Source organism: Oenanthe melanoleuca, chromosome 2, assembly GCF_029582105.1.
Source record: "Oenanthe melanoleuca isolate GR-GAL-2019-014 chromosome 2, OMel1.0, whole genome shotgun sequence".
Lineage (NCBI taxonomy): Eukaryota > Metazoa > Chordata > Aves > Passeriformes > Muscicapidae > Oenanthe > Oenanthe melanoleuca.
The window spans coordinates 395,244-419,095 of NC_079335.1; the positions used below are offsets into that span (position 1 = coordinate 395,244).

The 23,852-nt window shown below is 67.4% G+C and overlaps 2 protein-coding genes across 2 annotated transcripts in view; both read left to right on the top strand.

The window, feature by feature from the left end:
- The first annotated feature begins 702 nt into the window (after positions 1-702).
- Positions 703-3,809, top strand: LOC130249831 (uncharacterized). The gene is given in 6 exon segments (XM_056484937.1): positions 703-1,027; positions 1,029-1,250; positions 1,282-1,827; positions 1,937-2,142; positions 3,043-3,202; positions 3,717-3,809. Coding segments are annotated over 6 exon segments (1,542 nt in total). The 5' UTR covers positions 703-712.
- A 505-nt stretch (positions 3,810-4,314) lies between these two features.
- Positions 4,315-23,852, top strand: part of LOC130249834 (microtubule-actin cross-linking factor 1, isoforms 6/7-like) — a 33,792-nt gene continuing 14,254 nt past the window's right edge. Inside the window, exons 1-25 of the mRNA XM_056484945.1 lie at positions 4,315-4,384; positions 5,220-5,459; positions 6,030-6,149; positions 6,220-6,338; positions 6,418-6,636; positions 7,360-7,563; positions 8,489-8,720; positions 8,803-9,029; positions 9,413-9,535; positions 10,525-10,626; positions 10,964-11,065; positions 11,720-11,941; positions 12,472-12,627; positions 12,763-12,792; positions 13,069-13,125; positions 13,277-13,333; positions 13,405-13,473; positions 13,576-13,632; positions 13,813-14,016; positions 16,573-16,701; positions 18,213-18,383; positions 18,471-18,626; positions 20,237-20,443; positions 21,457-21,576; positions 21,823-21,992. Of these exons, the coding sequence (XP_056340920.1) occupies positions 4,315-4,384; positions 5,220-5,459; positions 6,030-6,149; positions 6,220-6,338; positions 6,418-6,636; positions 7,360-7,563; positions 8,489-8,720; positions 8,803-9,029; positions 9,413-9,535; positions 10,525-10,626; positions 10,964-11,065; positions 11,720-11,941; positions 12,472-12,627; positions 12,763-12,792; positions 13,069-13,125; positions 13,277-13,333; positions 13,405-13,473; positions 13,576-13,632; positions 13,813-14,016; positions 16,573-16,701; positions 18,213-18,383; positions 18,471-18,626; positions 20,237-20,443; positions 21,457-21,576; positions 21,823-21,992 (3,563 nt within the window). The remainder of the gene's footprint in view (positions 4,385-5,219; positions 5,460-6,029; positions 6,150-6,219; positions 6,339-6,417; positions 6,637-7,359; positions 7,564-8,488; positions 8,721-8,802; positions 9,030-9,412; positions 9,536-10,524; positions 10,627-10,963; positions 11,066-11,719; positions 11,942-12,471; positions 12,628-12,762; positions 12,793-13,068; positions 13,126-13,276; positions 13,334-13,404; positions 13,474-13,575; positions 13,633-13,812; positions 14,017-16,572; positions 16,702-18,212; positions 18,384-18,470; positions 18,627-20,236; positions 20,444-21,456; positions 21,577-21,822; positions 21,993-23,852) is intronic.

The following is a 23,852-nucleotide window of genomic DNA, read 5'->3' on the forward strand; positions in this document are numbered from 1 at the left end:
AGCCTGGAGGGGTGGGGGCTGCCGGGGGAGGGTCCTGCCGGGTCACGCCGGGGATTTATGGCCGCGCCAGGGTTGGCAGGCTGGGGGAGGCCACCTGCCTGTCCCCTGCCTGTCCCCTGCCTGTCCCCTGCCTGTCCCCGCGGGCAGATGCTCCTCTCCCGTTAATCCAACGGCACAACCGATGCCGGCCGGGACCACCTGCCCCTCCCCTGGCGAGAGGCGTGGGACAGAGCCTGGGCACTGCCGGGGGGTCCCTCGGGGTCCCCCCCCTCCCCCAGCCCGCGGTGACAGCCACTGTCCCCTCTCCGTGTCCCGGTGCCCTTTACTGGGGGGCCAGGACCCCAAAATCGGGAGCACAGCGGGGTGAGGGGGGGAACCTGGGGGTCCCAGGACCCCAACCCCGGAGCACAGCGGGGTGAGGGGAAGCACCTGGGGGTCCCAGGACCCCCAACACCGGAGCACAGCGGGGTGAGAGGATGCACCTGGGGGTCCCAGGACCCCCAACCCCGGAGCACAGCGGGGTGAGAGGGGGCACCTGGGGGTCCCAGAACCCCAAAACCCGGAGCACAGCGGGGTGAGAGGGGGCACCTGGGGGTCCCAGGACCCCCAACCCCGGAGCACAGCGGGGTGAGGAGTTCCACCCGAGCACGGACCGGCACCGGGGGCCCCGGTAACGCGCATCCCCGCTCGTTTCAGGCCGGGATTTGAGGCCATGGGGAACTCGGTGAGCCGGCCCAGCTGCCTGGGCGAGAAGAGCCGGCGGCCGGAGCAGCTCCTGCGGGAGCCGGGGCTGGACGCGGGGCTGGACGCGGGGCTGGACGCGGGGCAGCCGGCGGCCGAGAGCGGCGCGGACGCGGCTCTGCAGCTGCTGGAGAAGGCGCCGGTGCCGCTGGAGAATGGCTGGAGCCCGGGGCCCGGCGCCGCGGGCAGCCCGGCGCTGAGGCGCAGCCGCTCCGAGGTGGCCGTGCAGAACGGGGGCGCGGCCGGAGCTCCGGGCAGGGCGCAGGTGGGGGGCGCGGCCTGGACCCCCCCCCCGAGGCAGCGTGGCCCGCAGCGCCTGGTCCTGGAAGCCCGTCACCACGCGGGAGGTGACGGAGGTGACGGAGGTGACCGAGACCATCGTCACCGAGATCGTGGAGGTGACCGAGTACCCGGCGGGCGACAAGGGCGGCGAGCCCGTGGTCACCCGGACGGTCACGGTGCTGACGGAGCGCGTGGGGGAGCTGGCCGGACACACGGACGGCGCTGAGGTGACCGACGGACGGAGCCCCTCGCTGGCAGGACGCCGTGCCGGGCTCTGTGCCGCGGGGCCGCGTGGTTTTCTCCACAGCGAGTCTTGACCTTCGTGTGCCTCGGTCGGGGCTCGCGTGGAGTCGCCGTTTGTGGCCTGGTGTGGGCCGGGCTGGTGGCGCCCCCGTGCTGGGCACCCAGCCGGGTTCCCTGGCACCCAGCCGGGTTCCCTGGCACCAGCCCCCTCCCCTCGGCTCTGGCTGCCGGGTCTGGGGGTACCCAAACGGCCCGGGGCTGTGGGGAGCCCTGGGAAGGAGCCCAGGGGCTGGACAGGGTCCCTCTGTCACCAGCGTCACCTCGGGGAGAGGGCGAGGTGTGGGGGCTGCTGCCCGGCCCCACGCTGCCCCCGTGGCTCACCCCCTCTCCCCGCAGGTGTCCCCACGGGCTGTCCCCGCCCCGGAGGAGGCGGCAGAGCGCGGCCAGGAGACCCTGGAGCGGCTGCTGGCCTGGGTGGCCGACATGGAGGAGCTGGTGGGCAACCAGAAGCCGCCGTCGGCCGAGGCCAAGGTGGTGAAGGCGCAGCTGGAGGAGCAGAAGGTCAGCGGGGCCCGGAACGCCCACGCGTGTCCTGGCCGGGGATGAGCGGGCCGGGGTCCCGGGGGGGCGCGGGGGTCCCCAGCACAGCGCGGTGTCCCCGGCCCTGCAGCTCCTGAAGCGGCTGCTGGAGGAACGGAGGCCGCGCGTGGAGCTCGTGCTGCAGGACAGACAGACGGCGCAGGACAGACAGACAGCGCAGGACAGACAGACCCCGCAGGACAGACAGACCCCGCAGGGCTCCGCGCCCGAGGGCGGCGCCGGCCTCCTCAGCCTCGGCGAGAGGTGGGGCAAGCTGATGCAGGAGGCTGAGGCCAGGTGGGTCACGGGCTGTCCCCACCCTGCTGGCGCGGGCTGTGCCCGCTGGTGTCCCCAGTGACTCCCCGATGTCCCCCAGTGACACCCCGATGTCCCTATGACCAACCCCGACATCGGGACTGTCCCCAGGGTGTCCCTGGGGCTGCACAGGAGTGCCGGGTCTGGGGCTGTCGGGGGTCCGGCCCTTCCGTGGGGCACAGGCTGTGCCTGCTGGTGTCCCCCAGTGACACCCCGATGTCCCCCAGCGACACCCTGATGGCCCCCAGTGACACCCTGATGGCCCCCAGTGACACCCCGATGTCCCCAGTGACACCCCGATGGCCCCAGTGACTCCCTGATGTCCCCATTGGCACCCTGATGTCCCTGGTGACACCCCGATGTCCCTGTGCCCCATCCCGACACTGGGACTGTCCCCAGGACACCCCTGGGGCTGCACAGGAGTGCCGGGTCTGGGGCTGTCGGGGGTCCAGCCCTTCTGTGGGGCACAGGCTGTGCTTGCTGTTGTCCCCCAGTGCAACTCCGATGTCCCCCAGCGACACCCTGATGGCCCCCAGTGACTCCCTGGTGTCCACAAGTGACACCCCGATGTCCCGCAGTGACACCCCGATGTCCCCATTGACACCCCGATGGCCCCAGTGACTCCCTGATGTCCCCATTGGCACCCTGATGTCCCTGGTGACACCCCGATGTCCCTGTGCCCCATCCCGACACTGGGACTGTCCCCAGGACACCCCTGGGGCTGCACAGGAGCGCTGAGCCCGGGGCTGTGCGGGGGTCCCGCCCTTCCGTGGGGACACTGTGACCCTTCAGGGCAGTTTTTGGGGCCCGGGCAGGGCGTTTCCAGGCTGGCACCTCGGTCTGGGCACCGTCCCTGCCCGGCTCACGCCCCACCTGGCGCAGGTACGGCTGCCTGGAGCGCATCCTGCCCGCAGCCCAGCGCTTCCAGGAGGCCGTGGACGCCTTCCAGGAGTGGCTGGGAGCCACGGAGCGGCAGCTGGCCCAGCTGTGGCGCGCCGACGGCTGCGTGGGCCACCTGCAGGACGCCCACCAGCAGACCCAGGTGGGCACAGGCTGGGCAGGGTGTGGGCATGGGGTGGCCAGGGGCACCTGTGTCACCGCTGGTCACCGCTGGTCACTGCTGGTCGCCACTGGTCACTGCTGGTCACCACTGGACACCACTAGTAACTGCTGGTCACCACTGGTCACTGCTGATCACCGCTGGCCACCGCTGGTCACCGCTGGTCACTGCTGGTCATTGCTGGTGACCGCTGGCCACCGCTGGCCACCACTGGTCACCGCTGGCCACCGCTGGTCACCGCTGGTCACTGCTGGTCATTGCTGGTGACCGCTGGCCACCGCTGGTCACCGCTGGCCACCGCTGGCCACCGCTGGTCACCGCTGGTCACTGCTGGCCACCACTGGTCACCGCTGGCCACCGCTGGTCACCGCTGGTCACTGCTGGTCATTGCTGGTGACCGCTGGCCACCGCTGGCCACCACTGGTCACCGCTGGCCACTGCTGGTCACTGCTGGTCGCCATTGGTCACTGCTGGTCACTGCTGGTCACTGCTGCAGGCCCTGTGCAAGGAGATCCGCGGGCGGCTGGCAGAGCTGGACGGCGCCCTGGAGAGCGGCCAGCGGGTCCTGGAGATGGTGACAGGCGAGTGACAACGGCTGGGGGTGGTGGCCACGGGGTCTGGCCAGCAAGGGGATCCCTGGGGGGTTTTTGGGGTGTGCTGTGGTGGGGTGTGAGGGGCAGGCAGCACCCATGGGATGAGGGGCTGGGTCAGGCCATGGTGGGAAAGGCCTCAGTGGTGGGAAGCTGGATCTTACTGGCCAGAGTGGGGCCAGTTGGCCAGAGCTGGACCTTAGTGGCCAGACCCGGGTCCTGCTGACCAGAGGTGGATCTTGCTGGCCAGAGCTGGATCTTAGTAGCCAGATCCAGGTCTTGGTGGCCAGAGCTGAGTCTTGCTGGCCAGAGCCAGGTCCTGCTGGCCAAAGCCAGGTCTTGGTGGCCAGAGCTGGGTCTGGGAGCAGCAGGAGGGGGGTCGCAGAGGGGAAAGGTCAGGACAGAGTGATGGTGGCTGGAAGCGATCGGTGTGGCCACTTCTGTGTCCAGGGCTGCCAACACGGTGGCACTGATGCCGGTGTCACTCTGATGCTGGTGTCACTGATGCCGGTGTCACTGGTGCCGGTGTCACGCTGGTGCCGGTGTCACTCTGATGTTGGTGTCATTGATGTCGGTGACACTGATGCCGGTGTCACTGGTGCTGGTGTCACACTGGTGCTGGTGTCACTTGGATGTTGGTGTCACTGGTGCTGGTGTCACTCTGGCGCCAGTGTCACTCTGATGCCGGTGACACTGATGCCGGTGTCACTCTGATGCCGGTGTCACTCTGGTGCCGGTGTCACTGGTGCCGGTGTCACTCTGATATCAGTGTCACTCTGGTGCTGGTGTCACTCTGCTGCCGGTGGCACTGATGCCGGTGTCACTGACGCCGGTGTCACTCTGGTGCCGGTGTCACTCTGGTGCCGGTGTCACTGACGCCGGTGTCACTCTGATATCATTGTCACTGGTGCCAGTGTCACTGATGCTGGTGTCACTGGTGTCAGTGTCACTGACGCCGGTGTCACTCTGATATCAGTGTCACTGGTGCCAGTGTCACTGATGCCGGTGTCACTCTGATGCCGGTGTCACTGGTGCTGGTGTCACTGGTGTCAGTGTCACTGGTGCCGGTGTCACTGACGCCGGTTTCACTGGTGCTGGTGTCGCTGGTGTCAGTGACACTGATGCCGGTGTCACTGGTACCAGTGTCACTGATGCCGGTGTCACTCTGGTGTCAGTGTCACTGGTGCCGGTGTCACTCTGATGCCGGTTTCACTGGTGCTGGTGTCGCTGGTGTCAGTGACACTGATGCCGGTGTCACTGATGCCGGTGTCACTCTGATATCAGTGTCACTCCGGTGCTGGTGTCACTCTGGTGCCGGTGTCACTGGTACCAGTGTCACTGATGCCGGTGTCACTGGTGCTGGTGTCACTGGTGCCGGTGACACTGACGCCGGTGTCCCGCTGGCGCAGGGGAGGAGGCGCAGCTGACGCAGGAGAAGATGGAGTCGCTGAGGATGCGCTACCTGATCGTGGGCCAGAGCAGCGCCGACACCGCCCAGCGCCTGGGCCAGGCCCTGGAGGCCTCGTCCCGCCTGGGCACGGGACCTGTTCTTTGCGCTGTGGCTGAGCCGCATGGAGAAGGAGCTGGGCGAGCTGCAGAGCCAGGACGACGGCCAGGAGCCCTCGGTGACAGCCAGCGACAGGGAGAAGGTGGGACACTGACCTCGTGGGGGACACTGAGCCACGTGGGGGACACTGAGCCACGTGGGGGACAATGAGCCACGTGGGGGACACTGAGCACTGTGAGGGACATTGAGCCCTGAGGGGGACCCTGAGCCCCGAGTGGGACACTGAGCCACATGGGGAACACTGAGCCCAATGTGGGACACTGAGCCACGTGGGGGACACTGAGCCACGTGGAGGACACTGAGCCCTGAGTGGGACACTGAGCCCTGCGAGGGACACTGAGCCACTTCTCATTCCCCTCACTGCCGGGGCAGAGACAGTTCGGTCTGGGTGATACTTGCGGGCTTTTGGGATGTGCTGCATGTCCCCAGGCAGCTGTCGCGGAGCATTCCCACCTCTCCCGGTGCATTCACACCCGGTGAATTCCCAGCCCCCGGTGCATTCACACCCCTCCGGTGCATTCACACCTCTCCCGGTGCATTCCCGGCCCCCGGTGCATTCACACCCCTCCGGTGCATTCACACCTCTCCCGGTGCATTCCCGGCCCCCGGTGCATTCCCAGCCCCCTGTCTCTCTCCTGGCCCTGTGCCGCAGTTCGAGCAGGTGCTGGACTCGCAGCTCGCCCTCGCGGCCGCGCTGGGCGAGCGGCTGGACGAGACCGGCCGCCTGCAGCTGGACGCCGAGGCGCTGCGCTCGCAGCTCTCCGAGCAGAAGGTGAGTCCTGCAGCACCGCAGCACTGCCGGGGGTCCCGGGGGTCTCCCCCGGACCCCGCACCCACCGCAGCTCCCCCGCAGCTGCTCTCCGCAGAGATCCTGCACTGCCGGGGCTTGGCCGAGCGCCTGCTGCGCTTCTCGGAGCCGCTGCTGCGCTGCTGCCCCGAGCCCCAGCGGCTGCGCCTGCAGGTGAGCCGGGGACACTGCCAGCGCCCGGGGTGGCCGTGTGGCGTGTCCCCGGCCGCACTGTGACCGCCTGTCCCCGCAGCCGTCGGTGCGGGCGCTGCGGGAGCGCACGGAGCAGCTGTCGGTGCGCAGCGGCGCCTGTGCCGTGCAGCTGGAGCACGCCCAGTCGCTGCTCTCGCAGTTCTCGGAGGCGCTGGAGGAGCTGCTGCCCTGGCTGGAGGAGACGCAGGCGCTGGGGGTGCAGCTGTCCCCCAATTCCATCAGCTACGAGGCCTTCAAGGAGCAGCAGGCGCTGCTGCAGGTGAGGCAGGGCGGGGGCAGGAGGGGCGCGCTCGGTCACCCCTGGGGGTGGGGAGGGGACGGGATGGGGGTGGCATCGCCACGGGGGCCACCAGACTGGGGGTGGCATCGCCACGGGGCCACCAGGATGGGGCACACGAGGAGTGGGAGCCCTGTGGGAGCAGCAGCACAATCCCACCCCAATGCACCCCATAGGGCACATCCCACCCCAAAGGGGCACATCCCACCCCAATGGGGCACACCCCACCCCAAAGGGGCACACCCCACTCCAATGCACCTCGTGGGGCTGACCCCACCCAAATGCACCCCATGGGGCACATCCCACCCCAACGCACCCCAATGGGGCACACCCCACCCCAGTGGGGCACACCCCACCCCAATGGGGCACACCCCACCCCAATGGGGCTCACCCCACCCCAATGCACCCCAATGGGGCACATCCCACCCCAATGGGGCTCACCCCACCCCAGTGGGGCACACCCCACCCCAATGCTCCCCGTGGGGCACACCCCACCCCAATGGGGCACACCCCACCACAATGCACCCCAATGGGGCAGACCCCACCCCAATGGGGCACATCCCACCCCAATGCCCCCCGTGGGGCACATCCCACCCCAATGGGGCTCACCCCACCCCAATGGGGCTCACCCCACCCCAATGGGGCACATCCCACCCCAATGGGGCTCACCCCACCCCAATGCCCCCCGGCTCCCGCTCGCCCCAGAGCCTGCGGGAGGCCATCGCCGAGCACCGGCCGCTGGTGGGGAAGCTGCAGCGCGTCTCGGGGCGGCTGCTGGAGCTGAGCCCCGAGCAGGGAGCCCCGTTCCAGCGGCGCTGGCAGCAGCTGGAGGAGCAGTACGGCCTCATCCGCGAGCGGGTGCGCCAGGCGGCGGCGCTGCTGGAGGATGCGCTGCCGCGGTACAGCCAGGTACGGGGCTGGTACAGGCGGGTGTGGGGCTGGCGGTGCCGGGTACGGGGCTGGAGGTGCCGGGTGTGGGGCTGGAACACCCGGGTGTGGGACTGGGACACCTGGGTATGGGGCTGGGACACGGGGTACGGGGCTGGCAGTGCCGGGTATGGGGCTGGCACTGCTGGGTATGGGGCTGGAACACCCGGGTGTGGGGCTGGCAGTGCCAGGTAGGGGCTGGCAGTGCCGATATGGGTCTGGCACGAGGCTGCCGGGTATGGGGCTGGCACAGAGGGTACGGGGCTGGTACAGGCGGGTGTGGGGCTGGCACTGCTGGGTATGGGGCTGGAACACCCGGGTGTGGGGCTGGCAGTGCCGATATGGGTCTGGCACGAGGCTGCCGGGTATGGGGCTGGCACAGGCGAGTGTGGGGCTGGCAGTGCCGGATATGGGGCTGGCACAACCGGGTACGGCGCTGGCACAGGAGGTATGGGGCTGGCATAGCCAGGTATGGGGCTGGCATAGCCAGGTGTGGGGCTGGCATAGCCAGGTGTGGGGCTGGCACGGCCAGATATGGGGCTGGCACAGGGCGTACAGCACCGGCATAGCCGGGTACAGAGCTGGCACAGGGGGTACGGGACTGGCAGTGCCGGGTGTGGGGCTGGCACAGCCGTGACCCTGCCCCGGCCCTGCCCTGGCCCTGCCCGGCCCTGTCCCTGCCCTGTCCCTGCCCTGTTCCTGCCCTGGCCCTGCCCTGGCCCTGCCCCGGCCCTGCCCTGTCCCTGCCCTGTCCCGGCCCTGCCCTGTCCCTGCCCCGGCCCCGGCCCTGCCCTGGCCCTGCCCCGGCCCCGGCCCTGCCCTGGCCCTGCCCTGTCCCTGCCCCGGCCCTGCCCTGTCCCTGCCCCGGCCCTGCCCCGGCCCTGCCCTTCTCCCCTTCTCCCCGCAGCTCTCGGAGCGCACGGAGCTGCTGCAGGAGTGCCTGGAGCGGCTGCAGAGCCGCCTGCAGTCGCAGCCGCCGCTCCGCGGGGACGCCGCGCACCTGCGGGAGCAGCTCCGCGACAACGGCCTGGCCCTGGGCGAGCTGGAGAAGCTCGGGGTGGCCCTGGAGGGGGTCCGGGCGCAGGGCGAGGAGCTGCTGGCCACCGTGCGGGCGGGCAGCACCGACAGCGCGGCCAGAGGTGGGCGCGGCGGGGCGGGCGCGGCGGGGACCCGCGTGCCCCCGGTGCCCCTTTCGGCGCCCTGAGCCCGCCGTGCCCGCAGGGATCCGGGAGCGCACGGAGCAGCTGCTGGCGCTCTGGGGCTCCCTGCGCGGCCGCTGCCAGGACAGGGAGCGCTGGCTGCGGGAGCTGCTGGCGCTGGCCGAGCGCTTCTGGCACGGGCTGGCCGAGCTGGCGCTGGCGCTCGGGGACACGCAGCAGCTGGTGCTGGGGCTGGAGGAGGCGGGCGGAGAGCCCGAGGCCATCCGGGCGCGGCTGGGCACCATGCAGGTACGGCTGGGCACCATGCAGGTACAGGTGGGCACCGTGCAGGTACAGGTGGTAGGGGGCTGGGCAGGTACAGGTACAGGTGGGCACCGTGCAGGTACAGGTGGGAGGGGGCTGGGCACCATGCAGGTACAGCTGGGCAGGGACGTGGTGGGCAGTGCCATGGGGTGAGCAACCCCTGGAGTGGGCAGTGCTCTGGGCAGTCCCTGGGGTGGGCAGTCCTTTCAGCGGGCAGTGCCCTGGGCAGGGGCTCGGTGGGCAGTGCCCTGGCACGGGGAGCCCCTGGGGTGGGCAGTGCCATGGACAGTCCCTGCAGTGGGCAGTGCCCTGCAGTGGGCAGTGCCCGGACACCCCCTGACCCCTGCCCCGTGCCCCTGCCGCGCCAGGCGCTGCGCGAGGACATCGACGCCCTGCAGGGCGAGCTGGACACGCTGGGCTCGCTGGGCGTGGAGCTGATGGCCGCGTGCGGGGACCCCGACAAGCCCGACGTCACCAAGAGCCTGGACGACGTGAGTGGCACCAGCAGGGGCTGGGGGCACCCGGGGCCACCTGGGGGGTGGCATGTCCCCAATGCCCAGGGTGTCCCTGCGGTGCCACCCCTGTGCCCGGGCACTGCCAGGATGTGTGTGACCCCCAGGGTGTCCCCACAGTGCCACCCTGTGCCCGGGCACTGCCGGGGTGTGTGTGACCCCCAGGGTGTCCCTGCGGTGCCACCCCTGTGCCCGGGAAATGCCAGGGTGCCCCTAACCCCCCGTGCCACCACTGGCCACTCTGACCCCCTGTCCTGGCCCCCCTGTGCCACCACTGACCCCTGTACCCTGCCCACCCTGACCCCCGTGCCACCACTGACCCCGTGCCCTGTGCCACCTTGTCCCCCTGTCTCCTCATCCTCCCTGTCCCCTGCCTCTGTGCCCTGGTCCCCTCGTGCCCTGTCCCTGCCATGGCATCACTGACCCCGTGCCCTGTGCCACCCTAGCCCCCTGTCCTGTCCCCTGTGCCACCCTGACCCCCGTGCCACCACTGACCGTGCCCTGCCACCCTATCCCCTTGTCCCCCTGTGCCACCCTGATCCCCCTGTCCTGTCCCCTGTCCTGTCCCTGCCATGGCACCACTGTCCCCCGTGCCCTGCCCACCTTGTCCCCTGTTCCCTGTCCCCCTTTGCCCTGCCCCTCCCGTGCCACCCTGTCCCCTGTCCCCTGACCCCTCGTGCCACCCTGACCCCCATGCCCTGCCCACCTTGTCCCCCTCATCCTGACCCCTGACCCCTGACCCCCCGGTGCCACCGCTGTCACCCGGTGCCACCCTGACCCCCGTGCCACCACTGACCGTGCCCTGCCCACCTGTCCTGTCCCCCGTGCCACCACTGTCCCTCTGGTGCCACCCTGTCCCCATCCTGTTCCCTGTGCCACCACTGACTCCCGTGCGCTGCCACCCTGTCCCCCCATGCCACCCTGTCCCCTGTCCCGTGTCCCCCGGTGCCACCCGGTCCCTCCCGCAGCTGTACTCGTCCTGGCACGGGCTGAGCCGGGTGTGGACGGAGCGCAACGCGCGGCTGGAGGAGCAGCTGCAGGCGGCGCTCAGCTACCAGGACACGCTGCAGGTGGGCGGGGGCACCCCGGGGGCTGGGGGGGCACCCCAGGGGCTCGGGGGGCACCCCGAGGGGCACAGGGGGGCTCTGGAGGGCACCCCGGGGGGCTCAGGGGGCTCAGGGGGCACCCCGAGGGGCTCAGGGGGCACCTCGTGGAGCTCAGGGGGGCAGGGGGCACCCGCGGGGCTCAAGGGGCACCCCAGGGGCTCAGGGGGGCAGGGGCACCCCAGGGGCTCAGGGGGCTCGGGGTGCTCAGGGGGCTCCCCGCGGGGCTCAGGGGGACAGGGGGCACCCCGAGGGCACTGTGCCAGCCCTGTGCCCGCTCGGTGTCCCCTGTCCCGGTGCCCAGCGGCTGCTGGAGTGGCTGGACGCGGCCGAGCTGCGCGTGGCCGAGGAGTTCCTGCTCGGGGGGGACCTGGACGCGCTGCAGCAGCAGCTGGCGGAGCTCAAGGTGCCACCTGTGCCCGGCGACAGCGGCGGGGGGGCGGGGGGGGCGGGGCTCCGGGGACGGGTGGCACCGAGGGTGGCACTGGGAGGGCACTGGGATGGCACTGGGATGGCACTGGGATGGCATTGGTGGGCACTGGGAGGGTCCTGGAAGGCACTAGTGTGTCACTGGGGGGCACTGGTTGCTCTGTGAGCACTGGGATGGCACTGGTGGGTACTGGCAGGGCTCTGGGATGGCACTGGGATGGTACTGGGAGGGTCCTGCAGGGCACTAGGGTGGCACTGGTCACTCCGTGACCACTGAGATAGCACTGGGATGGCACTGGTGGGCACTGGGAGGGTCCTGGAAGGCACTAGGGTGGCACTGCTCGTTCTATGAGCACTGGGGGGCACTGGGATGGCACTGGTGGGCACTGGGATGGTGCTGGGAGGGTCCTAGAAAGCACTGGGTGGGCACTGGTCACTCTGTGAACACTGGGATGGCACTGGGTGGGCACAGCTGGACACAGGTGGGCACTGGGATGGCACTGGGAGGGTGCTGGAAGGCACTGGGTGAGCACTGGGATGGCCCTGGGGTGCCATGGGGTGCCTGGGGGTGCAGACAGACCCCATCCCCTGCACGGTGCCAGTGTCCCCGTGCCCACCCTGGTGCCCCCAGGAGTTCAAGCGGGAGCTGTACCAGTGCAAGGTGGAGGTGGAGAGCCTGCGGCACCTGGGGGGCACCGGGCACCCCCCGGGCACCGGGAACCCCCCGGACCCCCCCGGGAACCCCCCGGGCACCCCCGGGAACCCCCCGGACCCACCCGGGAACCCCCCGGGCACCCTGAGCGACTTCCGGCAGCGCTGGGAGCACCTGGAGGAGGAGACGGTCAGCCGGCAGGTGGGCACTGGGAGGCACTGGGAGGGTACTGGGGGGGCACTGGGAGGGCACTGGTGGGCACTGGAGGGGCACTGGGAGGGCACTGGGTGGCACTGGGTGTCACTGGGTGTCACTGGGTGGCACTGGGCTGGCACTGGGTGGCACTGGGACGGCACTGGGCTGGCACTGGGTGGCACTGGGTATCACTGGGTGGCACTGGGTGGCACTGGGCTGGCACTGGCTGGCACTGGCGCTGCCCCCGCTCACCCCTGTCCCCAGCACCAGCTGGAGGCGGCGCTGCTGGGTGGCACTGGGTGTCACTGGGATGGCACTGGGTGGCACTGGCTGGCACTGGGCGGCACTGGGTGGCGCTGGGATGGCACTGGCGCTGCCCAGGCTCACCCCTGTCCCCAGCACCAGCTGGAGGCGGCGCTGCTGGGTGGCACTGGGTGTCACTGGGGATGTCACTGGGTGTCACTGGGACGGCACTGGGCTGGCACTGGGTGGCATTGGGCGGCACTGGCGCTGCCCCCGCTCACCCCTCTCCCCAGCACCAGCTGGAGGCGGCGCTGCTCGGGCTGGGCCAGTTCCAGGCGCAGCTGCAGGAGCTGCTGCAGTGGCTGAGCCGCACCCGGGAGCGGCTGCGGGAGCCGGCGGCGCTGCGGGGGGACCTGCAGGGCTGCGAGATCGAGCTGGCCAAGCACAGGGTGAGGGGCACGGGGGGGCACTGGGGGCACTGGGGGGCACTGGGGACCTGCAGGGCTGCGAGATCGAGCTGGCCAAGCACAGGGTGAGGGGGAAAGGGGGTACAGGGGGGTACGGGGGGCACTGGGGACCTGCAGGGCTGCGAGATCGAGCTGGCCAAGCACAGGGTGAGGGGTACAGGGGGGCGGGGGGGGCACAAAGGGGCGTGAGGGGGATGGCACTGCCAGGGGGGCACCTCACGGTGGGCACAGCCAGAATGGCGGGGTGAGGGGCTCTGTGGGGTGCAGGGCTCTGTGAGGTTTGGGGTGTGATGTGTGGGGCTCTCTGGGGCTCTCTGGGGCTCTGTGGGGTGCAGGGCTCTGTGAGGTTTGGGGTGTGATGTGTGGGGCTCTGTGGGGCTCTCTGGGGCTCTCTGGGGCTCTATGGGGTGTGTGCCCCCCCAGGTGCTGCACACGGACGTGCTGTCCCGCGCCCGCACGGTGTGGGGTGCAGATTGCGGGGTGTGGGGCTCTGTGGGGCTCTGTGAGGTTTGGGGTGTGATGTGTGGGGCTCTGTGGGGCTCTCTGGGTCTCTCTGGGGCTCTCTGGGGCTCTGTGATGTTTGGGGTGTGATGTTTGGGTCTCTCAGGGGCTCTATGGGTGTGTCCCCCAGGTGCTGCACACGGACGTGCTGTCCCGTGCCCGCACGGTGTGGGGTGCAGATTTCGGGGTGTGGGGCTCTGTGGGGCTCTGTGGGTCTCTATGGGGTGCAGGAGCCCCCCCTAACCCCGCTCCCCCCAGGTGCTGCGCACGGACGTGCTGTCCCGCGCCCGCACGGTGTGGGGTGCAGATTGGGGGGTGCGGGGCTCTGTGAGGTTTGGGGTGTGATATGTGGGGCTCTGTGGGTCTCTCTGGGGCTCTCTGGGGCTCTCTGGGGCTCTGTGTGGCTCTATGGGGTGTGTGCCCCCCCAGGTGCTGCGCACGGACGTGCTGTCCCGCGCCCGCACGGTGTGGGGTGCAGATTGCGGGGTGTGGGGCTCTCTGGGGCTCTGTGGGTCTCTGTGATGTTTGGGGTGTGATGTGTGGGGCTCTGTGGGTCTCTCTGGGTCTCTGTGGGTCTCTCTGGGGCTCTCTGAGGCTCTGTGGGGCTCTGTGGGTCTCTCTGGGGCTCTCTGGGTCTCTCAGGGGCTCTATGGGTGTGTCCCCCAGGTGCTGCGCACGGACGTGCTGTCCCGCGCCCGCACGGTGCAGTCGGTGACCGAGGCCGGCCGGGGGCTGCTGCTCGCCAGCCTGGGCGAGGCCGAGGGCGAGGAGGGGCTGAGGCACAGCCTGGAGCAGCTGGGGCAGCACTGGGAGCTCGTGCTGAGCCTGACCGAGAGCCGGCAGCTGGAGCTGGAGAACAACCTCAGCCAGGCACGGGCGGGGGGACTGAACAGGGGCTGCCAAAATCCTGGGGAGAGGGGATGATCCAAACTGGGCACTGCCAAAAATCCTGGGGAGAGGGAATGATCCAAACTGGGCGGTGCCAGTGTCACCAGAGAGGGAACGATCCAAACTGGGCAGTGCCAAAAACCTGGGGAGAGGGAACGATCCAAACTGGGCACTGCCAAAAATCCTGGAGAGAGGGAACGATCCAAACTGGGCACTGCCAAAATCCTGGGGAGAGGGGATGATCCAAACTGGGCACTGCCAAAATCCTGGGGAGAGGGAACGATCCAAACTGGGCACTGCCAAAAATGCTGGGGAGATGGAGTGATCCAAACTGGGCACTGCCAAAATCCTGGAGAGAGGGAATGATCCAAACTGGGCACTGCCAAAAACCTGGGGAGAGGGAATGATCCAAACTGGGCACTGCCAAAATCCTGGGGAGAGGGAACGATCCAAACTGGGCACTGCCAAAATCCTGGGGAGAGGGAACGATCCAAACTGGGCACTGCCAAAATCCTGGGGAGAGGGAACGATCCAAACTGGGCACTGCCAGTGTCACCAGAGAGAGAGGATGATCCAAACTGGGCACTGCCAAAATCCTGGGGAGAGGGGATGATCCAAACTGGGCACTGCCAGTGTCACCAGAGAGGGGATGATCCAAACTGGGCACTGCCAAAAATCCTGGGGAGAGGGAACGATCCAAACTGGGCACTGCCAAAAATCCTGGGGAGAGAGAATGATCCAAACTGGGCACTGCCAGTGTCACCAGAGAGAGAGGATGATCCAAACTGGGCACTGCCAAAATCCTGGGGAGAGGGGATGATCCAAACTGGGCACTGCCAAAATCCTGGGGAGAGAGAATGATCCAAACTGGGCACTGCCAGTGTCACCAGAGAGAGAGGATGATCCAAACTGGGCACTGCCAAAAATCCTGGGGAGAGGGAACGATCCAAACTGGGCACTGCCAGTGTCACCAGAGAGAGAGGATGATCCAAACTGGGCAGTGCCAAAAATCCTGGGGAGAGGGAGTGATCCAAACTGGGCAGTGCCAGTCTCACCAGAGAGGGGATGATCCAAACTGGGCACTGCCAAAAATCCTGGGGAGAGGGAATGATCCAAACTGGGCAGTGCCAAATCCTGGGGAGAGGGAATGATCCAAACTGGGCAGTGCCAGTGTCACCAGAGAGGGAATGATCCAAACTGGGCACTGCCAGTGTCACCAGACAGAGGGGATGATCCAAACTGGGCACTGCCAAAATCCTGGGGAGAGGGAATGATCCAAACTGGGCAGTGCCAGTGTCACCAGAGAGGGAATGATCCAAACTGGGCACTGCCAGTGTCACCACAGAGGGGATGATCCAAACTGGGCAGAAAGCGCCATATGGCGAATTCCACAGAGCTTCCTTTGGTATTATCCAGCAGCTCTGTGAAGGGTGCCAGGGGCGACAGCTCCCTCTAGAACTGGGGGAAAATTGGGGGTTTTATGGGGGAAAACGAGAGTGGTGCCAAGGGGGAAGGAGCAGTGGGTTACCCTGGGTTCACTTGGGCATGGTGGGGTCACTGGAGAGTCTGGGATAGCTCACCTTGATAAGGGATGTGCCAGCCTGAGGAGTGTCCTGCCAGGAGGGATGAGAGGAGCAAATCACGGCTCATTGAAGGGGCACCCCATTGAAGGGACACCCTACTGAGGGGACATCCCATTAAAGGGACATCCCATTGAAGGGACATCCCATTGAAGGGACACCCTACTGAGGGGACATTCCATTGAAGGGACATCCCAATAAAGGGACACCCCATTAAAAGGACACCCCATTGAAAGGATACCCCATTAAAGGGAGATCCCATTAAAGGGACATCCCATTAAAGGGACACCACGTTAAAGGGACTCCCAATTAAAGGGACTCCCCAGTGAAGGGACATCCCATTGAAGGGACACCACGTTAAAGGGACACCCTACTGAGGGGACATTCCATTCAAGGGACATCCCATTACAGGGACATCCCAATAAAGGGACACCCCATTAAAGGGACACCCCGTTAAAGTGACACCACATTCAAGGGGCACCCCATTAAAGGAACATCCCATTAAACGACATCCCATTGTAGGGACATCCATTAAAGGAACACCCCGGTGAAGAGACACCCCATTAAAGGAACACTACATTCAGGGAACACTCCATTCAAGGGACATCCCTTTGAAGGGACATCCGTAAAGGAATACCCCATTCAAGGGAAACCCCATTAAAAAAACACCCCACTCAAGGAACACCCCAAAAAGAAACACCCCATCCAAGGGACACCCCATCCAAGAGACACCCTATTAAAGGGACACCCCAAAAAGAAACACCCCATTGAAGGGACACCCCATTAAAGGGACACCTCATCCAAGGGACACCCCATTTAAGGACACCCCATTTAAGGACACCCCATCCAAGGGACACCCCATCCAAGGGACACCCCATCCAAGGGCCGCCCCATCCAAGGCCACCCCCCCAGGCAGGGCCGTGGGCCTCGCCCGGCGCTGACCCCGCCTCGCCCCCAGGTGCAGGACATCACGCTGGAGATCACCGAGCTGCTGCAGTGGCTGGAGCAGGTGGAGCTGCAGCTCTTCTGCTCCAAACCGGCCTGGGGGCCCCCGGACGCCACCAGAGAGAAGCTCAACGCTCACCTGGTGAGAGCCCAGAGCTGCTGCGGGCCCCGGGCTCTGCTCGTCTGCTGGGGGCGTGTGCCCCAGATCCCCCTTCTGCACCCTGCCAGGACCCGTCCCTGCTGCCTCCTCTCCCCTGCACCCTCTGTGGGACAGAGCAGATGTCCTTGTCCTTCTCCTTGTCCTTGTCCTGAACCTGTCCCTGTCCCCACCCACACTCTCTCTTCGTCCCCTCTCCCTGTTTGCTGTGCCTGCCTTGTCCCCATCCCTGTCCCCTGTCTGCTCTACCTGACCCCTCCACACCCCTGTCCCTGTCCCTGTACCTGTCACCCTGCCACGCCATCCCTGTCCCTGTACCTGTACCTGTCCCTGTCACCCCATCCCTGTCCCTGTCCCTGTCCCCATCCCTGTCCCTGTCACCCTGCCACCCCATCCCTGTCCCCATTCCATCCCTCTCCATGTTCGGACCCTGATGCTGGTGCTGGCAGGCTCTGTCCCACTGTCCAACTGTCCCTCTGTCCTGCTTCCCCTCTGTCCCCCTGTCACTCTCTCCGTCTGTCCCTCCATCCTACCGTCCATCTGTCCTGCTATCCCTCTGTCCATCTGTCCCCGTGTCTGCCTGTCCATCTGTCCTGCTGTCCCTCTGTCCCATTGTCCCGCTGTCCCACTATCCTGCTGTCCCTCTGTCTGTCCCTCCATCCCTCCGTCCGTCTGTCCTGCTATCCCCCTGTCCATCTGTCCCCGTGTCTGCCTGTCCATTTGTCCTGCTGTCCCTCTGTCCTCTGTCCCTCCGTCCTGCTGTCTGTCTGTCCCTCCGTCCCTCCATCCCCCTGCCCCTCTCTCCCACTGTCCCTCCATCCCTCTGTCTGTCTGTCCTGCTGTCCCCCTGTCCCACTGTCCCTCCATCCCTCTGTCCCGGTGTCGTGCTGTCCCCCTGTCCCACCGTCCGTCTGTCCAGCTGTCCTGCTGTTCCTGTGTCCCACTGTCCATCTGTCCGTCTGTCCCTCCATCCCTCTGTCCAGGAGCTGTGCCGGGAGCTGGAGGCGCAGGCCGGGCCGATCCCCGTGTCCATCCCTCTGTCTGTCTGTCTGTCCAGGAGCTGTGCCGGGAGCTGGAGGCGCGGGCCGGGCCGATCCCCGTGTCCATCCCTCTGTCTGTCTGTCTGTCCAGGAGCTGTGCCAGGAGCTGGAGGCGCGGGCCGGGCCGGTCCCTCTGTCCATCCCTCTGTCTGTCTGTCTGTCCAGGAGCTGTGCCGGGAGCTGGAGGCGCGGGCCGGGCCGGTCCCTCTGTCCATCCCTCTGTCTGTCTGTCTGTCCAGGAGCTGTGCCGGGAGCTGGAGGCGCGGGCCGGTCCCCGTGTCCATCCCTCTGTCTGTCTGTCTGTCCAGGAGCTGTGCCGGGAGCTGGAGGCGCGGGCCGGGCCGGTCCCCGTGTCCATCCCTCTGTCTGTCTGTCTGTCCAGGAGCTGTGCCGGGAGCTGGAGGCGCGGGCCGGGCCGGTCCCTCTGTCCATCCCTCTGTCTGTCTGTCTGTCCAGGAGCTGTGCCGGGAGCTGGAGGCGCGGGCCGGGCCGTACCGGGCGCTGCGGGAGCGGCTGCGGCTCCTGCTGGACTCGAGCCCCACGACCCGACCGTGCAGCACCGAGCACAGCCTGCGCCTGCTGCAGCAGAAATGGGACAGCGTGCAGGCCGAGGCGCAGGAGAGGAAGGTGAGGGGGCTGCGGGGGGCTGCGGGGGGCTGGGACACCCCCGGGCTCTCCGGCCCGCCCGGGTCAGCAGCGCCGCCCCGCCCGCAGGAGCGCCTGGCCGAGGGGCTGGCGGTCAGCACCGAGTTCCACGGCTCGGCGCAGGAGCTGCTGCGCTGGCTCGGCCACGCCGAGGAGCTGCTGGGGTCCCCCGAGCCCCCCAGCTTCGTGCTGGACACCGTCACGGAGCAGATCCAGCAGCACAAGGCAAGGGGGGCACGGGGCGGGGCCGTGGGGCTGGGGTCTGCGTGGGCGTGGGGGGACACGGGGTGGGTTTTGGGGCTGGGGTCTGCACGAGGGTCCCCCCCAGGATCGGTTTGTGGGGCTGGGGTCTGCATGAGGGTCCCCCCAGGATCGGTTTGTGGGGCTGGGGTCTGCCTGAGGGTCCCCTCAGGTTCTGTTCGTGGGGCTGGGGTCTGCACGAGGAGTGTCCTCAGGGTTTGTGGGGCTGGGGTCTGCCCAAGGGTCCCCCCAGGATCGGTTTTTTGGGGCTGGGGTCTGCATGGGCACAGTGCCCTCACGGTTTTGGGGCTGGGGTCTGCCCGAGGGTCCCCCCAGGATCGGTTTGTGGGGCTGGGGTCTGCATGAGGGTCCCCTCAGGTTCTGTTCGTGGGGCTGGGGTCTGCATGGGCACAGTGCCCTCACGGTTTTGGGGCTGGGGTCTGCCCGAGGGTCCCCTCAGGATCAATTCGTGGGGCTGGGGTCTGCCCGAGCGGGTGGCACCCGCAGGGATCCCCCCCGGGATTGCTGAAAATGGGATTTGTGTCCCCACAGCAGTGGGGTGAGTGTGCCCAGTGCCCCTGTCCTGGCACGGGTTCCTGCTGCTCCCTGTCCCGTTCCTGTCCCGTTCCTGCTGCTCCCTGTCCTGGCACGGGTTCCTGCTGCTCCCTGTCCCGTTCCTGTCCCGTTCCTGCTGCTCCCTGTCCTGGCACGGGTTCCTGCTGCTCCCTGTCCCATCCTGGCACTCCCCGTCCCATTCCCGGTGCTCCCTGTCCCATTTTTGGTGCTCCCTGTCCCGTTCCTGTCCCGTTCCTGTCCCGTTCCTGCTGCTCCCTGTCCCGTCCCTGTCCCGTCCCTGTCCCGTTCCTGTCCCGTTCCTGCTGCTCCCTGTCCCGTTCCTGTCCCATTCCCGGTGCTCCCGTCCCTGTCCCGTCCCTGTCCCGTTCCTGTCCCGTTCCTGCTGCTCCCTGTCCCGTTCCTGTCCCATTCCCGGTCGTCCCTGTCCCGTCCCTGTCCCGTCCCTGTCCCGTTCCTGTCCCGTCCCTGTCCCGTTCCTGTCCCTCCCTGTCCCGTCCCTGTCCCGTTCCTGTCCCGTCCCTGTCCCGTTCCTGTCCCATTCCCGGTGCTCCCTGTCCCGTCCCTGTCCCGTCCCTGTCCCGTCCCTGTCCCGTTCCTGTCCCGTTCCTGCTGCTCCCTGTCCCGTTCCTGTCCCATTCCCGGTCCTGTCCCGTCCCTGTCCCGTCCCTGTCCCGTCCCTGTCCCGTTCCTGTCCCATTCCCGGCGCTCCCTGTGTCCCGTCCCTGTCCCGTCCCTGTCCCGTTCCTGTCCCGTTCCTGTCCCGTTCCTGTCCCATTCCCGGCGCTCCCTGTCCCGTTCCTGGCACTCCCTGTCCCGTTCCTGTCCCGTCCCTGTCCCGTTCCTGTCCCGGGCTGTCCCGTTCCTGTCCCGTCCCTGTCCCGTTCCCGGTGCTCCCTGTACCGTTCCTGTCCCGTTCCTGCTGCTCCCTGTCCTGGCACGGGTTCCTGCTGCTCCCTGTCCCGTTCCTGTCCCGGGCTGTTCCCTCGGGCTCCCCGCTCCCTGACCCCGCTCTCCCGCAGGCCCTGCTGAAGGAGGCCCACGCGCAGGGCGAGCAGCTGGCCAGCCTGGAGGCGGTGGCCGCTCGCCTCAAGGATTTCAGCCGCAAGCAGGACGGGGCGGCGATCCAGAACCTGGTGCTGGCGGCCCGGGAGCGCCTGGGCAAGCTGCTGCAGCGGGCGGGCGAGCGGGGGGCGGCGCTGGAGGAGGCGCGGAAGCGGAGCAAACAGGCACGGGAGGGGCTGGGGAGGGGGCTCTGCCCTGGGGTGGGGGCTGTGCCCCTAAACTGGGGAGGGGGCTCTGCCCTGGGGTGGGGGCTGTGCCCCTAAACTGGGGAGGGGGCTCTGCCCTGGAGAGGGGAGGGGGCAGTGCATAGGGATGGGGAGGGGGCTGTGCCCCTAAACTGGGGAGGGGGCTCTGCCCTGGGCTGGGGAGGGGGCTCTGCCCTGGATAGGGGAGGGGGCTGTGCCCCTAAAAACTGGGCTGAGGGCTTGGCACAGGGATGGTGAGGGGGCTCTGCCCCTAAACTGGGGAGGGGGCTCTGCCCTGGGTTGGGGAGGGGACGGGGCCAGGGATGGGGAGGGGGCCTGGGATGGGGAGGGGGCTGGGCACTGGGCTGGGGAGGGGGCTGTGCCCCTAAAGACAGGGCTGGGGGCTGTGCACAGGGATGGGGAAGGGGCTGGGCACTGGGCTGGGGAGGGGGCTGTGCCCCTAAAGACTGGGCTGGGGGCTGTGCACAGGGATGGGGAAGGGGCTGGGCACTGGGATGGGGAGGGGGCTGTGCCCTTAAACTGGGCTGGGGGCTGTGCCTTGGGGAGGGGAGGGGGCTGTGCCCCAAAACTGGGGAGGGGGCTGTGCATAGGGATGGGGAGGGGGCTCTGCCCTGGGGTGGGGAGGGGTCTCTGCCCTGGGGTAGGGGCTGTGCTCCAGGGCTGGGGAGGGAGCTCTGCCCCTAAACTGGGGAGGGGGCTCTGCCCTGGGCTGGGAAGGGGGCTCTGCTCCTAAAGTGGGAAGGGGGCTGTGCCTTGAGGTGGGGAGGGGGCTGGGCGCAGGGACGGGGAGGGGGCTCTGCCCTGGGCACAGGGCTAGGGGCTGTGCCCTGGGCTGGGGAGGGGGCTGTGCCCCTCACCCCCCACACCCCCATATCCTCCACATCCCCCCACATCCCCCTCACCTCTCACTCCCCACACCCCCCACGCCCCCCACATCCCCCTCACCCCTCACCCCGCTGTCCCTCCCGCAGTTCAGCGAGTCCCGGCGGCTCCTCCTGGACTGGATGGACGAGGTGGAGCAGAGCCTGGAGGTGCCGCAGGACGCGGCCACCAGCCAGGAGGCCATCAAGTGCCAGCTGGCTGAGCACAAGGTGGGGCGCGGCCCTGGCCGGGGGGGCAGAACTGGGGTTCAGGGGGGATCGCCTCGGGGGGCCCCGGGGGCAGAACTGGGGTTCAGGGGGGATCCCCATCTCCGGGGGGGGCTCGGCAGCTCCCCAGAGCCACCCCGCAGATTTGGGGGGTCTGGGGTGTGGACATCTCCTGTCGGAGTCTCCTCTCCCCCCACCCCGTTTTGGGGACCCCGCACCCACCCGCGGGGTTCGGGGGGGCCCCCGCAGGCGTTCCAGAAGGTTCTGCGGGGGAAGCGGCCGGTGTACGAGGCCACGCTGCGCAGCGGGCGGGCGCTGCGGGAGGGGGCGCGGCTGCCCCGGGACCTGCAGCCCCTGGAGCAGCTGCTGGGGGAGCTGAAGGAGCGCTGGGACGGGCTGTGCAGCCTGGCGGCGGAGAGGTTAATGGGAAAATGGGATCGGGAATGGGATAACGGGATCGGGAATGGGATCCATGGGATGGGATCGGGATATATGGGATAGGATCCATAGCATGGGATCCATGGGATGGGATCGGGACCTGCAGCCCCTGGAGCAGCTGCTGGGGGAGCTGAAGGAGCGCTGGGACGGGCTGTGCAGCCTGGCGGCCGAGAGGTTAATGGGAAAATGGGAATGGGATAACGGGATCGGGAATGGGATATATGGGCTGGGATGGGCTGTGCAGCCTGGCGGCGGAGAGGTTAATGGGATAATGGGAATGGGATAACGGGAATGGGATAATGGGATTGGGAATGGGATCCATGGGCTGGGACGGGCTGTGCAGCCTGGCGGCCGAGAGGTTAATGGGAAAATGGGAACGGGATAACGGGAATGGGATAATGGGATTGGGAATGGGATCCATGGGCTGGGACGGGCTGTGCAGCCTGGCGGCGGAGAGGTTAATGGGAAAATGGGAATGGGATAACGGGAATGGGATAATGGGATTGGGAATGGGATCCATGGGCTGGGACAGGCTGTGCAGCCTGGCGGCCGAGAGGTTAATGGGAAAATGGGAATGGGATAATGGGATTGGGAATGGGATATATGGGCTGGGACGGGCTGTGCAGCCTGGCGGCCGGGAGGTTAATGGGATAACGGGAATGGGATAATGGGAATGGGATAATGGGATTGGGAATGGGATATATGGGCTGGGACGGGCTGTGCAGCCTGGCGGCCGGGAGGTTAATGGGATAACGGGAATGGGATAATGGGAATGGGATAATGGGATTGGGAATGGGATCTATGGGCTGGGACGGGCTGTGCAGCCTGGCAGCCGGGAGGTTAATGGGATAATGGGATTGGGAATGGGATCAAGAATGGGATATATGGGCTGGGACGGGCTGTGCAGCCTGGCGGCGGAAAGGTTAATGGGAAAATGGGAATGGGATTGGGAATGGGACTGGGAATGGGACTGGGATCCATGGGCTGGGACGGGCTGTGCAGCCTGGCGGCCGAGAGGTTAATGGGATAACGGGAATGGGATCGGGAATGGGACTGGGATCTATGGGATGGGATCCATGGGACGGGCTGTGCAGCCTGGCAGCTGAATTGTTAACAGGATAACGGGATCGGGAATGGGATTCATGGGGTGGGATCTATGGGCTGGGACGGGCTGTGCAGCCTGGCGGCCGAGAGGTTAATGGGATAATGGGAATGGGATCCATGGGCTGGGATGGGATCCATGGGATGGGATCCATGGGCTGGGACGGGCTGTGCACCCTGGCGGCTGAGAGGTTAATGGGATAACGGGAATGGGATTGGGAATGGGATCCATGGGCTGGGACCGGGACCCGCAGCCCCTGGAGGAGCTGCTGGGGGAGCTGAAGGAGCGCTGGGACGGGCTGTGCAGCCTGGCAGCGGAGAGGTTAATGGGATAATGGGATCGGGAATGGGATAACGGGATCGGGAATGGGATATATGGGCTGGGATGGGCTGTGCAGCCTGGCGGCCGAGAGGTTAATGGGATAACGGGAATGGGATAATGGGAATGGGACTAGGAATGGGATCCATGGGCTGGGACGGGCTGTGCAGCCTGGCAGCAGAGAGGTTAATGAGATAATGGGATTGGGAATGGGATCAAGAATGGGATATATGGGCTGGGACGGGCTGTGCAGCCTGGCGGCCGAGAGGTTAATGGGATAACGGGAATGGGATCGGGAATGGGACTGGGATCTATGGGATGGGATCCATGGGACGGGCTGTGCAGCCTGGCAGCTGAATTGTTAACAGGATAACAGGATCGGGAATGGGATTCATGGGGTGGGATCTATGGGCTGGGACGG